Source organism: Ailuropoda melanoleuca, chromosome 14 (genome assembly GCF_002007445.2).
Source record: "Ailuropoda melanoleuca isolate Jingjing chromosome 14, ASM200744v2, whole genome shotgun sequence".
Classification (NCBI taxonomy): Eukaryota; Metazoa; Chordata; class Mammalia; order Carnivora; family Ursidae; genus Ailuropoda; species Ailuropoda melanoleuca.
This window is the reverse complement of record NC_048231.1, coordinates 58,087,089-58,105,277: the sequence shown is the minus strand read 5'-3', so window position 1 is coordinate 58,105,277 and position 18,189 is coordinate 58,087,089. Positions and strand designations below refer to the sequence as shown.

Genomic DNA, 18,189 nt, shown 5'->3' with positions numbered 1-18,189 from the left:
CTTCAGAAATTTAATGTCAAAAATGAGTGTGTCTTATGCCAAGTCATGTGTTTTTGTTTCTTCTAGGTGTATGTTACAGTATCTTCATTTGCCACCTTCATTTACAATATAGTAATTCTTGAATAAAATTGTTGGTTTTTGTTTTGTTGGATTTATATTGGCAAAATTCTTTTCCCCCTTTTAGAGCCATCATTTTCACATAATGTGTTTTATAGTTTTCTTCTCCCAAAATAACTTTCACTCAGCATTCAGTGAACATTTATTATGTCCTTTTATCAACCATATGTCTTGGTAGATGCCGAAAATACCAAGCTATTACTATCTAATATGAAAACCTAGCAGATGCAGACAGAATTGTTTGTCCTTGAAAGTGTATGTCTGTGGGTTCCATTGTCAGATAATAGATAACCGACTCTTATCTGTATTTCTATGTGAATTGTGTTCATGTGTATATTATTTATATGTAGATGTGTCTGTGTTCCTCTTCCTTTGTCAGTTATTGTTCTTGCCTCCTTTCTTGTCCTTGCCTGGTTTTTTATTTCCAGCCCCACCCCTGTGCTTTATGTATAGTATTATACATCGTGTATAGTATTTTATATATATATAATGTATTGCATGTATAATATTCTTAATATTTATTAAATATTTTCATGTTCCCTTTTTTAATTTGCTTACTTTACTACATAAGACACTTAAAATGTATCCCTAAAGGACACCTAGGTGACTCAGTCAAGTAAACTTCTGTCTTTGACTCAGATCACGATCCCAGCATTCTGGGATCCAGTCCTGCATCCGGCTCCTTGCTCAGTGGGGAGCCTGCTTCTCCCTCTGCCTGCAGCTCCCCCTGCTTGTGCTCTCTCTTTCTGACAAATAAATAAATAAATAAAATCTTCAAAAGAATAAAATAAAATAAAAATAAAATGTATTCTAAGAATGCTTTTCTCTATTAAAATTTACCAAAAAAGTATCGGTTTTATTTTTGCAACTCAGATTAATTCACAATTAATATTCTCCTGAAAGTCACACAGTTCCCTTTACTTTCACAGTATCATTTTATAAGGAGCAAAGTGGAATCAGACAGCATGACCTGATCAAATATAATAATTAAAGTAATACTGTATAATGAAGTACGATTTTTAAAAACAAAGGTCATTTTACTAAACCTTTTTGTTTTTAGCAACTTTAATAAATAAAGAATAATATAAAGTCTAGTGTAAATAGCATTCATTTACTGTTTTTCTTTTACCTGAAGACAGTATAGGGGAAATGAAGGACAGATGCGGGAGCTACAAGATCAGCTTGAAGCTGAGCAGTATTTCTCGGTAAGAATCATTTTTAACACTTGGGTTAAAACAAGGTATTAAGATTTTTAATGCGAACCGTGACTTTTTTCCAATGACCGTGAAGTGGTTTTCTCCCCCTTTTCATATATCCATCTCTACATTTCGTTTCTGAATCTGAGTTCATGGTCTGTGTAATTTGTAAAGAAATGACCGTTTTTGTGAAATATTTCTAGAATTGCCATCAAACCAAAGCTATATGTAAGACTTCGTTAAGGGTTTTGTTTGCCTGGTAGCAAGCTTGGGTGGTTGGAGTGTCAGTATTTTCATGCTTGGTTCATGTATGCACATTACATTTGTAGGTATAACTGCATACAGTTATAGGCATAGTTAATGCTCAAAAGTTCTGGTCTTGTTTTAGCTCTCTGTATGTGCTTCATGCATCTATTTTGCTTTTTTCTCCATAGATGTCATTCTAACTCTTACTGGCTGCAGGCAAGGTTATTTTCACTACTACTTTAACATCTGTAGCCAGTGCTTTGAGATTTTATTGAAGCCTCTGCATTTTTTGTTTCTTTTGATTGCCAAATTTGTACTCCACCATTTCAACTTAACATTTACCTAGCTTCTCCATTACTGTTAACACTGGCAGCCTCTTTTCCTGCAAGTCTTAGTGCAGTTAAATGAGAGAGTGTGAGTTGTGCTGATGCACATGCCCTGGAAACCAAGTGAACAGTATTGGAAATGATGATTTCCTTAATAAAGAATCTGAACACTACTAGAGCTCTACAGAACTTTCACATGTTCAGAGCTTCATGCTGTACTCTGCTCATCTCCTAATAAACATAGTGATTTTCTATCTATTTTTTGCCTATTTCTTTCTTGGCTTGTTAGACTATTACTGAAATATGTTTTTAAATTTTAAAAAATTTGGTATTGTTGAAAAATCTTTCCCTGGGTAGAGATTAACCTTAATTATTCAAAGTGTGTAGTACTGACTTCTGCGGAGTGGTCTGTAATATCATGCACACTTTCTTGTCCATGTACTTCCACAGAGTAATCATCTGGTACCTCTTTTATTTACATTCCTATTGAAATATTTGTATTTTTCCCCTCGAGAAGTGCTATTTCTTAGAGGGATAAGTAAGTTTACAGTATAAAAGTAATTCTCCACAGCTGTTTGCTGGTCCTTACTATTTTTTTTCCGTCTATATGAAAAAGAATAGTTTACAAAAAAGACTGTGAAACTGGAAGTTTACTGTGTAATCACAGCACCTTAACACTATATAGATCTAATGCTTACTTGTATCTGTTAAATATTTGTTGATGGAGTTGGCAAAAGCCAAATGAATTTTGTTAAGAACCATTGTTCTATGATAAATATATATTATTTGTGTGTTAACAGAATGTTTAATGAATCTTGTTTGTGGTGTTTTATTCATGTCTCTCAACCACCTACTCAGTCCCACCTACCCAAAAAGAGAAGTGGTTTTTCTAACATTATTCACTTTAAGAATTGATCTAACATTTAAATGAATAGTGCTTGCTAAGTTTCTTTATAATGTTTTCCCAAATCAATATAATATTTAATGTTCTTGAGATGTAATTTCTGTATAATTACTCATAGCCATTTAAAGTGTATGTGTTGATAAGTTTTGACAAATGTGTATACTGTGTGACCACCACCACAATGAACATACAAAACCTTTCCTTCACCATAAATTCCCAGTGGCCCTTTGCAGTCCATTTCCCCACTTACCTCTGTTTGCAGGTAACCACTGATTTTGCTTTCTGTCACATTGATTATTTTCACCTGTTCCAGAATTGCACGTACATGGAATCATGCAGTATATACTCTTTAGCACCTGGGTTTTTTTTTACTCAGCAAAAAAATTTTTTTAGGTCATGTCGTTTGTATTAGTAGTTCATTCCTTTTTATTGTTCAGTATGGATACTCCACAATTTTTAAAATTCATCTGTTGATGAACCTCTTGTGGCTTACAATTTGGAATAAAACTACAATGAAAATTCATGTATAAGATTTTGTGTGGATATATGCTTGCATTTGTCTTGGGTAAATACTTGGGAGTAGAGTTGTTAGATTGTATGTTGTTTAACTTTATAAGAAACTACCAGACTTGGGGCGCCTGGGTGGCACAGCGTTTAAGCGTCTGCCTTTGGCTCAGGGCGTGATCCCGGTGTTATGGGATCGAGCCCCACATCAGGCTCTTCTGCTATGAGCCTGCTTCCCTCTCCCACTCCCCCTGCTTGTGTTCCCTCTCTTGCTGGCTGTCTCTAGCTCTGTTGAATAAATAAATAAAATCTTTAAAAAAAAAAAAAAGAAACTACCAGACTTTTTAAACTCATTAACACTTATTTCTTCTAATCACTTATTTTGCAGACACTTTATAAAACCCAGGTAAAGGAACTTAAGGAAGAAATTGAAGAAAAAAACAGAGAATATTTAAAGAAAATACAAGAGCTACAAAGTGAAAAGTATGTTCATCCATTTTTCTTTAGAACAAGAATCTCTGTTACATCATAGCATTCTTTAAGTTTAAAAATAGAGAGTAGATGTGCCATTATTCAGTTGTGCCATTCAGTATAGCAAATATTATTAGGCTAATTCAGAACAAATCAAACTAAATTTAGACCAATTTTTCTCTTTCAGGTGAAAAAATCATACCTTAACACTATGGCAATTGTACAGGTTCACTAAACTGTGAATTAAACTGTTTTCAGGAGTCTCTCAATCTTTAAACATCTATTTATATATAAATAGTTCATGCTGTACTTGGAAGTCATCATTTTATGCTATGTAAAGGTAATTAGGGTCTCCCTCTTAGTATTATTAGGCAGGTTAAATTCCATTTCGTGTCTGCTTAGCACCTTAGAGGAAGACCTAAAGCTATTTAACTGTAACAACTACTTATAGCTAGGTGGAACAGACACTAGAACTAGTTTTCTGACATTTTTATATTCTCTTTCCATATAGAAATTTTAAAAATTTAACCATTTTATTGCTGAAACAAAGAAATACATTAAATATTATAACATGCACAGTTTTATGAATTATATAACAAATATCATTATAATTAACCACCCATGAAAGAGACAGAACCTTGCTATCCACTTTAAAAGCCCACTGTATTCCCCCTCTGGGTTATGCCTTCTTCCCCTCCCACCACTAAATAATCACTGTCCTGACACTTATTTGTTGACAGAACTGGATCATTTTTCCTGTATAGTTTTCCTCAGTTGTACTGATTTTATTGATTTCATTTCCACAGTTGAACATTTTTGTCCTGTGTTTCCTGCAAATCTGTAGTTAAATCTAGAACTGTGCTGTCCAATATGGTAGTCCCTGGTCTTATGTAGCCATTTAAATTTAAACTTTAATTTATTTAAATGAAGTTTAAAATTTAGTTTTTCAGGTGTACTAGCCACATTTCAGGTGCTCAACAGTCACATTTGGCTGGTGTCTACCATATTTGACAGCACAGGTATACAGAACATTTCTGTCCTCATAGAAAGCTTTATTGGACATCCCTAATTGGGAGTCTTAGTCATATTCAAATCTGATTTATAGAGGGGTGAAGACTACCTCATACATAACTTTGTACTGTCTGTTGCTTCTTTGTATTGTTAGCAACCATGGACACTCAGTGCTTAGATCTTTAATATATTTAATGGAGTCTTAGGTAGGAGCAAAGGTGCATTTCCTGATTAGTCTCTGTGACAGTGGTAGACCTCTATTGTACTCTATTGGCTATCATTTGTATGGTGTCTGCAGTGTAATATGCAATCCCATGTTGTGTGCATTCACTGTGAAGAGGGCACCCAATCGTCTATATACTATATTGTTCCATAGGGTTGATATGTTTGCCCTTGTTTGATCTATTTAAAAGAAACATACTGATTACCTCTGCTGTGCTAAGTACTGTGCTTTATGCTGGTGATATAATTATTAGTGAGTTATGGTTCTTACCCTCAAGTACTTCAGAATCTAGTCAGGAGACAAATATAATTAAGGTAGGTGTCTATGACAAAGTGCTAGGGATTGACAAGGTGGTGTCTTCGAAAGCTTCATTCTTTAAGAGTGGAGAATGGATTGGAGGCAAAACTGGTGGATAGAGGAAGTTGAATTATGTAGCCTTTGGAAAATCTAAATGTAAAATTAGAGTGGAAGTTGACAGTAAAAGGAGAGGCAAGTACATGGGAAAAATAGGAAGTAGAAGCAGTAGGACTTGCATATTTGGGAGTGTGAGGTTAAAAGTTGGGGACGATTTCAGGTGGGTTCTTGAGTTTCTGACCAGGGCAGTTGGGTTGATGGTATCACTGGTCCCTGAGTTAAGGATTGCCAAGTTTGTGAAATGAGGGAAGACAAGATTTTTTCCATTTCAGACCTACTGAATTTGTGGCGCCTATGGGTTGTCCAAAGAGAAATAGTTCTGAAATTGCTTCAGAGCCCCAAGAAAAGATAAGGACTTGAAGCTGATTGGACAGTCATTGTATACTGAAACAGAGATAGATGAGATTTATTAAGGTGATTGTGTATATTAAAGTTTATAAACTCATGAACCTATGGTACCATACATTTAACTGATTTGAAGCTAGTTGGGTATGTTCATTGTGTGAGTTGTGAGTATTATAACAAACTGAGGAATTCATGTCACTTCTAACCGCTTGCTGCCACATGGTAACACTGATCCAGTATTTCAAGATCTGGTTCTTCAAGAAAAGCCAGAAATCTGAATTTTTATGTAAAATGTTGGCCCAGATTTATTTTAATTGTATGTCTGGAGGGAGATAGAGGAACACTTACATGGACTCATTTGACTCTCTCAGGTAACAATTTGTAACCCCTAGTGTAGGATGAGAAGACGTAAAGGCCGACAATAGACTACTAGCACCTATACTTCTAAAGAAAGGGCAGAGGAAGGGAAGGTAAGAAGTCACCAGTAATAAAAGGAGAAAAGCAGAGTAAGAACACAAAAGCTAGGGGAATAGACTACTACAAAGAAGACAAAGTTAATTAAAGTGCCCATACTCAAAAAGGTCAAGTAAAAAATAAATTGTCCATTATATTTAAGGTTGTTAGTTCTTGTTGAGAGCAGTTCCTCAATGGTAATGAGAATGGATACTAAAGTGAAACGAGACATGAATGGTAAGGGTAGAAGTGGAGACCTAGTGTAGACAGTAGCCACATTTACCTCCTTGCAGTTCAACAAACTAGTCCGTTACTCTCCTGCCTCTGGGCTTCCGGACTTGCTCTCCCCTCTTCTGGAACATTTTCCTCTGAGTATCCACATGGCATGCTCCTTCACTCTCTTCAGGTCTAGGTCTAAATGTCATCTCAGAGGGGCCTTCCCTGAATAGCCTTCTTAAAATTGTGCAAACACCCCCCACCCCATTACCTTGCTGCCCAGTTTAGTATTTCCTTACCTGTTTAATTTTTCTCTGTAGCACTTATCCCTTCCCAATATATTATAGAATTTGATGACTTATTTTACTTACTGTTTTCCTTGCTAGAACTTAAGCTCAGTGAAGGAAGGAATTTTTAAATGTTTTGTCCTTAACTCTGTTTCACTGCTGTATGTTTAGCACCCGGAATTGTACATAGAACATAGTAGATGGTCAGTAAATATTTGTTAAATTAGAGAATTCAAGAAATGTGGTCGTTGAAGCAAGGGGATAGAACAGTAGCTAGAGGAGAAGTTGAAAGACAGCCATTTCTTTTTAAAGATAGCAGAAATTTGAGCATCTTTAAATGAGACATGGGAAGGAAATCAGAGTGGGAAAAGTTGCACATTTATTCATTGATTGAAACAAAATTTCTGAGCACTTTTTATGTGCTGGAGACTTCTGGGCATTTGGAATACAGCAGTGAACAAGAACAAAGCTCCTGCTTATAATCTTATAACCTAGAAGAAAAAGGAGTGGTTGATAAATTGATTTCGCTAAGGAGACAGGAGAATAAAGGTGACAGATTGGTCTTGGGCATTAGTAAAGATAGGTCTTTTATTTATGGAGAGCTGTGAAGGAAGTCTGGATGGTTATAGTTGCAGACAATTTTACCCTGAACCATCTCATTGTTTCTTGCTTTCTCTTACACGGTTGTGTAGCCAGGGATCGAACTATAATTTGGGATAAATAGGTTCTCTGGTATTTTAATATACAATTTAAATACATTTATCTGACCTTGATACAAAGCAGTAAACCCAGGTAAGAATAATCTATCAGTCTGAAGCCTTGTGTTATAATAGTTCAGAACTACCCCTAGGATTATAGACTTAGCATTGGCAGTACTTCCTATCTTTTCCTAACCTGCTAACTTCCCTACACTTTGAGACAACTATTCCATATCTTCTCCTTTCTCCTCAGATCTCAGCAACCTGTCCTCATCCTCACACTCAACAAATGACCTTGCATCCTAGAATTAGAGAATTTCTACTCTGTCCCACCGTCAACAGCTACTAACCTGTCTGCCTCTGTACCTATAAATCCTGCCTTCCTTCTGTTGATGTAAATGAACAAAATGTGCTTTTAACCACCTTGATCCCATCCCTTTCTGCCTACTTAAGAATATGACTCCAGGAATCCTGACCTTTCCTATGTCCATTTTTTCCTTTGTACATTCATTCTTGTTGTTATCTAAACATACAGGTAAACATCTTTGTAAAAAATAACCATCTGTTAAGTGCATTTTACTTCCAGCTACCATCCTATTTTTCTGGTTCCTTTTGTGGCAAACTTCTTTGAAAGGTGACATACCATTTATATTCGGGTCCTCTTCTCCGTTTCTCTCTCTAGCTCATTCCAGACTTTTGCACTCATCACAGTACCAAAATAACCCTTCTCAAGGTTACTGGTGACTTCCTAATAGTTAAAGACAATAGTCAGTTCTTAGTCCTTAACCTTATTTAACAGTAGCAGTTGACATAGTTGATTACTTTCTCTTGACAAAATTTCTTCACTTGGCTTCTGTGACACCACATGGTATTTTTTCTTATTGAACTGGCTACTCTTAACCTCCCTTGCTCCTTTGTCCCTTCTCTCTGAGACCTTTAAAGTTTGGAGGACCCAAGGGATCACTCTTTCCTTGTTCTCATCCAACCTTATGGCTTTAAATAGTATCAGTGTACAAGCACATTCTCCCCTGAATTTCAGACTTGTATGTCCAGCCGTCTGTATGACTCCACTTGAGTGTTTAATAAGCATCTCATTTTTAACATGTCAGAAAAGATTCCTGATTCCCTTACCTTGCCAACCTGCTCCTCCCTGTTCTCCCCATTTCGGTATTAGCAATTCTATTATTTCCAGTTGTTTAAATAAAAAACCTTGAAATTATCCTAGGCTGCTTTTTTTCTTATACTCTGTATGCAGTCCATTAATAAATCTTCCTAGCTGTAATTTAAAAGTATATCCAGTATGGTGACTAACATAATATAATAAAAAAAATTATTAAATTTTTAAAAAAAAGTATATCCAGAATCTGACCAGTTCTCACCACTTGTACCATTTCCCAGCCTGATCCATACTGCCATCATCTTCAATTTTGGTGCTTTCATTAGCCTCCTAGTTGATATCCTTGCTTCTGCCATTGTCCCCCAGCAGTATGATCTTAATATCACAGCCAGAATGATCTTTTTAAAACAATACTCAGAGTAAAAGCCAAAGTTCCCTATACTGTCTTAGAAAACATTACAAGGTCTGTTCTGTCTCCCCACTTCTCTTAATACATTTCTCACAACTTTCCTTCATCTCACTTCACTCACATTAGCTTCTTTCAGACCAAACTTAGGGCAGTTGTTATTAGATGTTTCTTCCACCTTAACACTGTATTTTCCAATAACCTGCATAACTCACTCCCTTACTTCCTTCATATATCTTCTCACATATATTCTTAGCAGAGAGGCCTCCTTGATCACCCTATATAACATATCACATTCACAGCCTCTTCCACCTTTTTTGTTTTATTGTGTTCTCTGTGGCATTGCTATATATTACTTGTTCATTTTTTAAATTGCCTGTTTTACCCCACTAATATATGCTTCCTCAGGGCAGAGACTTTGTTACTACTATATGTCTTAATTCAGACAATGGTGTTCGGCACATAGTAAACATTTAGGTAAATTTTTTTTGGACAAATGAATGAATATCCTTTTTTTTTCTTTTTTGTATTTAGTATATGTCCCCTCCTTAGGCCTGAGACAGAAAATTCATTTGTATTATTTCCTTAATAAAAAATAGATGGAAGTCATTCATTTATTCACTTAGCAAACATTTATTGAGCACCTACCATATACAGGGGAGATGCAGTTATGACTCAGATAGTTTATTGAACAGAAGTCCTTTAGGAAGAGCAAGCAAACTGGAATGATCTGGTCCTGGTCTGAATGTCAGTTCCAAAAAGCTTTAAAGTATAATTCCCAAGGAGCATTCCTAGAATAGTTTATAGTGGTTTACAAATATATTTATAAGTTGTCATGATCTCATAACATTTCGGAACTGAAAGGGACCTCAAAAATCATTTAGTTTAACTCTCTCATTTACAGATGATTAAATTGAGCTCTAGGAAATGTAAGAAATTTGCCCAATGTCCTTACCCAATAGTGAAGAACAGGGATAAGGGTCAAGGTCTGGCCTCCTGGTTTACAAGCCTGTTACTTTTCCGGTGTCCCATGCTACCTTCCATTCTAAATCCACAACAAATTCCTTTTCAAAAGGAGACTGCTTGCCATTGCTTTACCACCTTTTCTTAGTTAAGCACAACAGCAGGTACGGGATTAAAGAGTTCTTTACTTTTACAGTTTTTCAAAGTATTAGAGGGTAAATTTATTACTTTTATAAGAATTTTTGCATTGGATTTGAATAATGGATTTTATTTTAAGCAATAAAATACTTAATTCTTATTGTTTAATTATAGTTGTCTTCTTAAGCATATCATTAAGTTGGAAGAATAACTGAATTTCTTTATATCCATTTCTCTTATAAATCTGTTGCAGAGAAACTCTTGCTACTCAGTTGGATCTAGCAGAAACAAAAGCTGAGTCTGAGCAATTGGCTCGAGGGCTTCTTGAAGAACAGTATTTTGAATTAAGCCAAGAAAGCAAGAAAGCTGCTTCCAGAAATAGGCAAGAGATTACAGATAAAGATCATGCTGTTAGTCGGGTAAGTGTGATTGTCGGGTAAGTTTTATGACTGAAACTTACCTAAATCAAAATAGGTCACATCTTAAAAGTGTTAGGGTGAGTATGTGTGCATATGTATTTACTTTGACTTTACTTAAACACAGTGTTCAGTCTGTACTTAGGTATAAAATAGTTTATATAATCCAAAACATTGTTAATGACTGACATTCTTATTCAGTGTAATGTGTTTTTTCTTTCTGGCTATAGATCTTAATATATTTTATGTGAAAAAATGCTTGAGTTAAATTCATTTGTTGTATTATCTTAATACATTGCAACTGACTTTGTGGCCAGAATTCTATAAAACTCAGAGAAACTGTTTTGAGATGAGGAATTCTTTATGGATATCTACAAATTAATTCTAGAAAACCAGTACTACAGTTACCTATTCCTGAAATTTATACTATTGTCTATATAGATCATAGGGATTGAAAGGGGAGTTAGATTTTTCTTTTGAAGTTACAGTCAGGTGCTTTGGTATAAGTAGTCCTGGGTTTGAATGTTAGCTTTGCCTCTAAGAAGTTATGTGGTCTTGGCAATTTACATTACTTCCTTAAACCTCAGATTCTCCATCTGTAAAACAGAAGTAATACCACAGTGCCTCGCTGGCTCAGTCAATACAGCATGTGACTCTTGATTTTGGGGTTGTGAGTGTGAGTCCACATTGGGGGTAGAGTTTATTTAAAAAAAAAAAAAAAGAAGGAAAGAAAGAAATAATACCTATTCCACAAGATTCTTATGAAGGTTGAATGAAATATATTTGAATTTAAGTATATCCACATATGTTAAACCAGTAACCAGGCATTTTTATAATAAAGCAGTGTCTGACTTGTCCACATCTATGGAGAATGCAAAGGTGTTTTTTTTTTAAGATTATTGTTTTAAATACAAGACTAGCAAAGTGAATGTAACTTAAATCTTTGTGTTTTGTTAAGCTTGAAGAAACAAACAGCATGTTAACCAAAGATATTGAATTATTAAGGAAAGAAAATGAAGAGCTAACTGATAAAATGAGGAGGGCAGAGGAAGGTACGTAAGGTTTTTTGTTTCTCTCTTTTTTTTTTTAAATGTTTAATCAAGTTCAGAGGTAAATCTCGAGCTATTTATATTGTGTGTTAGGTTTTTGAAATATTTGTTTTCATATGTTAAATAACTTCTGTAGCCTTAAAGAATTATCTTAGTAGAACTTAAATGTTCTCATCCCAAAAAATGGTAAATATGTGAGGTGATGGATGTGTTAATTAACTCGATGGGAGAATCCTTTCATGATGTATACATATATAAAATCATCATGTTGTACAACTTAAGTATCTTACAGTATTTATTTATTTGGCTCAGTAAAGCCAAACAAAAAAGAATTATCTTAATTAAGTTACTAAAAGTTATGTAGCGTATAATAATTTGGATAATTAAGAACATTGTTAATTTGGAACATAATTTAATGTCATATAATATAACACTTTATGTAATTTATTAACAGAATATAAATTGAAGAAGGAGGAGGAGATTAGTAATCTTAAGGCTGCCTTTGAAAAGAATATCAATACAGAAAGAACCCTTAAAACACAGGTATATATACTCTTTCAGCCTTTTCCATATGTTTGTATTTGAATATCATATATTCAGAAGTTAATATTTGTTTTTTGTGTACTTTTTCTTAAAACTAGGGTTATAATGTTCAAACTTTTCATTGGAACAAATAATGTAATATTCTTTCTTCATTAAATATAGAAGACTTTTTCAGGAAATTGGATTTCAGTTGAGTTAAGAAAGAAGATGTGAGAGAGAGAGAGATGGAATAGTACTCAGCCGTAAAAAAGGAACGAAATCTTACCATTGACAACCATAGGGATAGAACTGTAGTGTATTATGCTAAGCGAAATAAGTCAGAGAAAGACAAATACCATAAGATTTCGCTGATATGTGGAATTTAAGAAACAAAGCAGATGAACATAGGGAAAAGAAAAAAAAAGAGAGAAAGGGACACAAACCATAAGAGAGATTCTTAACTATAGAGAACATACTTAGGGTTGATAGAAAGGAGGTGGGGGGTGGGCTTAATGGGTGACAGGCATTGAGGAGGACACTTGTGATGAGCACCGGGTGTTATATGTAAGTGATGAGTCACTAAATTCTACTCCTGAAACAATGTTACGCTATATGTTAACTAACTAGAATTTAAATAAAATCTTGAAATAAAAAAAAAGGAAAAAGAAAGTAGCTTGTCCAATCATTGACTAGTAAGAACATATTTTAGATTATACAGAAGACCTATAGTTGACAGTAGGAAAATTTAATGAAGGGAAAACACTTACTAAAGCCAAAAGAGAAGAACTGGGAATAAATAAGAAACTATAGGGGTGGCTGTATGATTTTGCTCTGTTTTTAATGATGCAGCTAGATCAGATTTTTACACTAAAACTCGATGTCTTATCGTTTTACTAAGTTATCCTGTAGTTTAAATTCTTCATAAGTTATTGTGTACCTCACTTGATTTTCATGGTAAAATAACTATTTTTTACCTTTTTTTTTTTTAAGAGTTTATTTATTTATTTGCCAGAGAGAGAGCGCGTGCTGCACAAGCAGGGGGAGCGGCAGGCAGAGTGATAAACAGGCTCCCACTGAGCAAGGAGCCCGATGCAGGACTCGATCCCAGAATGCTGGGATCATGACCTGAGCCGAAGGCAGACACTTAACAGACTGAGCCACCTGGGCATCCCAATATTTTTTACTAAACGATTATAATAGCTTCTTACCACTTATCTACTCTCCCCCTCAGCAATTTTTCATGTTGCAGCCAGATTAATCTTTCAAAAATGCACTTAATATCTGTTGAAAACCTTCAATGGAAGTTCTACTTACATTTATATATAGAGACCATGAAGATAAAGATTGACGTTTATTACACAAAAATTCAAGTCTCTGGAGCCCAAAACAACATAAGTTGAAAGGAAAAAACTAAGTAGAATATTATAGCAAATATAGATAAATATAAAGAGTATCTACAAATTTTAAAAAGGCAATTTAATATGAAGGAAAAAAGTAAGGGGCATTTGAGAGAAAAGGAAACAGTAAAGAATTTTAAAAAGCTCAACTATAACAATAAACCAAGAAATAGAAATTAGGGGCGCCTGGGTGGCACAGCGGTTAAGCGTCTGCCTTCGGCTCAGGGCGTGATCCCGGCGTTATGGGATCGAGCCCCACGTCGGGCTCCTCTGCTATGAGCCTGCTTCTTCCTCTCCCTCTCCCCCTGCTTGTGTTCCCTCTCTCGCTGGCTGTCTCTATCTCTGTCGAATAAACAAAGTCTTTAAAAAAAAAAAAAAGAAATAGAAATTAAAGTAATAACAAGGTATCTTGACAAATGGGCACATTTAAATGAGATACGATGCTAGTATTTGGCAAGAACATGGGGAAAGTTTGTATAGTTTTTGAGGGAGTAAACTATGATAATAATTAGCAGACTAGCACATTTTCAATGTGCATTTTCTTTGACCTAGTAACTGCACATTTAGGAATTTATCCCATATAAAAAACTCTAAAAATGCTCAAAAGAAATATATACAAATGTAATTACTGCTGCAACAACATTATTTTTAATGGTGAAAAGTAAAATTAACCCAACCACCCAACAGCATAGTATTGACAAATCATAATATTGACAAATCAAATGACAAAGGAGCCATTAAAAATAAATGAAATAGGGGCACCTGGGTGGCTCAGTTTAAGTTAAGTGTCTGCCTTCGTCTCAGGTCGTGATCCCAGACTCCTGGGATCAAGTCCCACATCAGGTTTTCTGCTCATTGGGGAGCCTGCTTCTCCTTCTCCCTCTGCAGCTCCCCCTGCTTCTCTCTCTCTCTCTCTGTCAAATAAAATTTTTTAATAAAGTAAATGAAATAGATATATATATATATACACATAATGACATGGGGAAATAATATTTCCCATTGTATATGATACAGTATCAAATTTAAAAAGCAAGTCACAGCACAGAATGTACAGCATGATTCCATTTTTAAATTTAAGTATATATATATATTTTTTAAGATTTTATTTATTTATTTGACAGAGATAGGGACAGCCAGCGAGAGAGGGAACACAAGCAGGAGGAGTGGGAGAGGAAGAAGCAGGCTCATAGCCGAAGAGCCTGATGTGGGGCTCGATCCCATAGCACCGGGATCACGCCCTGAGCCGAAGGCAGACGCTTAACCGCTGTGCCACCCAGGCGCCCCTAAATTTAAGTATATTTTTAATCAGCTTATATACATAGGGAAACGTTGAGAAGGGTATACACCCAGCAGATTGAAAGAAGAGACTTTGGCAGAGGGCTTTTCACTTCCTTCATAATATATTTCTGAATTTGATTTTTCTTGTAATAAATGTAGGATTTAATATTAGAAGAAAATGAATACGTATTACAAGTTCAATGAAGTTAAGTTTTTACTGCATTAAAATATTTATGGGCTTCTCATCCTAGGTAGGACCAAATCTACATGGAAATGATAGTGGCTCAGGTGTTTTTCTATTTTAATGGAAAAATCTTTGGGTTTTGTTTTTTTTTTTTTAACATCATTGCAGAAAATACCATGACTTATGTTTTAGTTTATGTAGCTTAATTTCACATGCTTTTAACACGTCTGTCTCATTTTGAATATTTTCTTTGCTCTGGCAAAAGGGGTTGGCCTCAACTAACATTTACATTTCCTCTCACATTTAAAAGGGCCTCAGTATGGCCTAGTCTGGTACTCTGTTTGCTTACTTTCCTACTTGTCTAAAGGAAAAAAATTATTTTGGGTCTTATTGCCTGTGTATTGTTTCATCTGAGTGTAATGCCATTTTGGCTCTCCTTGACTACTCTCTTTAATACTGTTTCTTCTTTGCTTATCCAAATCCTGTTTGTCTTTTTAAGAAATATATGTGGACACATATGCTGGTACATCAGGAAGCCATCCCTGACCTCCCAAGTCTCAGTTAGGTACTTCTCCCAAAGCATTCTTGCTTGCCTCTTTTCTTTTTTCTCACCACTCTGTACTATAATGCTTGCTTGTCTGGCTCCTTCACCAGACTAGGATGCCTTTGGGGCATAACTGTATACTCTTTTTTTTTTTTAAAGATATATTTATTTGAGAGAGAAAGCACAAGCAGGAGGGGCAGAGGGAGAGAGAATCCCAAGCAGACTCCACACTGAACACAGAGCCTGATCCTGGGCTCTATCCCACAATCCTGAGATCACAACCTGAGCCAAAACCAAGAGTCAGAGGCCCAACCACCTCTGCCACCCAAGCACCTCGTATATTCTGTTTTTCTATCTAGTCCCAATCAAAGTGCCTACATACAGTATAACAAGTGCTGAATAATTGTTGAATGATAAATGGATTTTTGCAAGCCTGTTTGGTTCTTATATTTGAACGAGATAAAACAATAATAGTCACTCATGCTACCGGTTATCATGTCCCAACCTTCATTAGGTTCTTATTCTCACACACAGAGTCCTGCTTCCTGATTTTGAAGGAAAAAAATACATTTTAGTGGAGATTTAAATTAGATGGCTATGATATAAATCTTTATTAATAATATTTTAATATTTTAATAGGCTGTTAACAAGTTGGCAGAAATAATGAATCGGAAAGATTTTAAAATTGATAGAAAGAAAGCTAATACACAGGATTTGAGAAAGAAAGAAAAGGAAAATCGAAAGCTGCAACTGGAACTCAACCAAGAAAGAGAGAAATTCAACCAGATGGTAGTGAAACATCAGAAGGAACTGAATGACATGCAAGCGGTAAGGTTTGTGTGTGTGTGTGTGTGTGTGTGTGTGTGTGTGTGTGTAGGATTATTTTCTTAATTTGTCATTGCTATTTATATCCATTATCCATTGATCTTATCTAGATTTTTTTGTATAAAAATGCATATTCAGGTTTGTAGTCTCCACAATTTGACCATTATTACTCTGATATGAACTGTGACCTTGAAAAACTAGAAAGCTAGTCTGTTGCCTGTTAACCATGATAATTTGAGTAATTTTTACCCATTAGCATTTGCTTGATTAGAGATGCTGCATTGAGAGAAACAACCAAGGGTTTGCCTCTTTGGCTTTAGACTGAAATGGAGATAACGACTAGGATAGTATTAACTATAGTTGAGATAGAGGATTTGAAGCATTATAGTTTTTTTTGTTTTCTCTAATCAGGACTCACTTTTCAGAAATCAAAATATCAAACTACTTTATTGATATTTCCTGGCTCGTTAATAGCACAAAATTGAGAACATGGTCTCTGGACTTAGACTGACTTGGATACAAGCACTGATTATCATTTATGGTTTTACCTTCCTGGGAAGCTTTCTGTATCTTTTAAACTGTTTTCATTTGGAGCCATAGAAGCATTTCCTATTGTTTTAACAGGTGTTTGATGTTTGTTTTTTGGTGCTTTATATTTATTTATTTATTTTGGGGGGGGCACAGCAGAGGAAGAGGAGAAAGAGAATCTTAAGCAGGCTCCACGCCCAGCACAGAGCCTGATGTGGGGCTCGATCTCATGACCCTAAGAGCATGTCCTGAGCCAAAATCAAGAGTTGAATGCTTAACCAACTGAGCTACCTGGGTGTCCCAGCTGCTTTGTATTGAAAAAAATAAAAACAAAAAATTTGTTTAAAGCAAGGAGAAAAGGAGGTTACCCAAGCAACGCATTACTGTGGAAGAGCATTTTTACAATTGTATCAAAATTTAGTAGTGGGCATTCATGAAGTTTACAGTAATTTTTTAGTAAGAGCAATTTTAGATGCTGTATCATTTATAGTTCCATTAATTCTTAATTTCTTAATGTTGGAAATTTGATATTGATTTTTTTGTATTATCTTGGTACTTTTCAAAAATAGCAATTGGTAGAAGAATGTACACATAAGAATGAGCTTCAGATGCAATTGGCTAGCAAAGAGAGTGATATTGAGCAATTGCGTGCTAAACTTTTGGACCTTTCGGATTCTACAAGTGTTGCTAGTTTTCCTAGTGCTGATGAAACTGATGGAAACCTTCCAGGTAAGAATATTTCTATTCATTTAGGTTTGCTTAAATGCCATGGAAAGTTATGTTTCTTTCATTTAGCTTTCTACCCTTTGTCATTTTTTTCCATGGATCCCTCTTAAGAAATTTGTTTCTGATAACCAAAGTCTGATTATGTTTGCATTTTATAGAATAAAAGCAGTCTTAGGCTATTAAAATAAATCTGAGAGGCTCTACCTGAATAGAAATCTGAAGAACTTTATGACCCTATGAACGCCTAACTCCATCGTGAAAGTTGAAACTGCTGCTTATACCTTTCACTATTTAAAGAAAATTATGTTTTCATGAGTAGCAGCTCTTTAATGTTTATTTTTTGTTTTTGTATTTTTTTGTGCAAAAACTAAGAACTCTGTAATGATCAGAACCACAGCAGCCTATATAGAGAACTTTCTAATGTATTATGATAAACTTTGGTCAGACTTTAAGTTTCAAATTTAGAGAAATAGATAAAAAGGATTGAGAGATGCAGTGAGAGGGCAGAGTCAATTAAAGGCAAAAGTGAGTATGTAGGATTTCAGACTTTTTTTCTATGTCTTTTTTTTTCCAGTAGAGAATAAGTTAAAAAGTAAGTACCATTCTTGGGTTTATTGTAGCGTAAGTTATAGTACATTTATATCTTTTTAACAGAGGTAAGCAGTACACATAAGTTCAGTTTAGG

At 35.0% G+C, this 18,189-nt stretch overlaps 1 protein-coding gene across 3 annotated transcripts in view; it reads left to right on the top strand.

The window, feature by feature from the left end:
- The window catches only part of ROCK1 (Rho associated coiled-coil containing protein kinase 1), a 148,281-nt gene that overhangs the window by 115,263 nt on the left and 14,829 nt on the right, over positions 1-18,189 (top strand). For all 3 annotated transcript variants that reach the window (XM_011229155.3, XM_011229154.3, XM_011229156.3), the window contains exons 21-27: positions 1,253-1,322; positions 3,682-3,776; positions 10,289-10,454; positions 11,410-11,503; positions 11,955-12,043; positions 16,065-16,253; positions 17,348-17,507. In XM_011229155.3, coding sequence (XP_011227457.1) covers positions 1,253-1,322; positions 3,682-3,776; positions 10,289-10,454; positions 11,410-11,503; positions 11,955-12,043; positions 16,065-16,253; positions 17,348-17,507 — 863 coding nt within the window. The remainder of the gene's footprint in view (positions 1-1,252; positions 1,323-3,681; positions 3,777-10,288; positions 10,455-11,409; positions 11,504-11,954; positions 12,044-16,064; positions 16,254-17,347; positions 17,508-18,189) is intronic.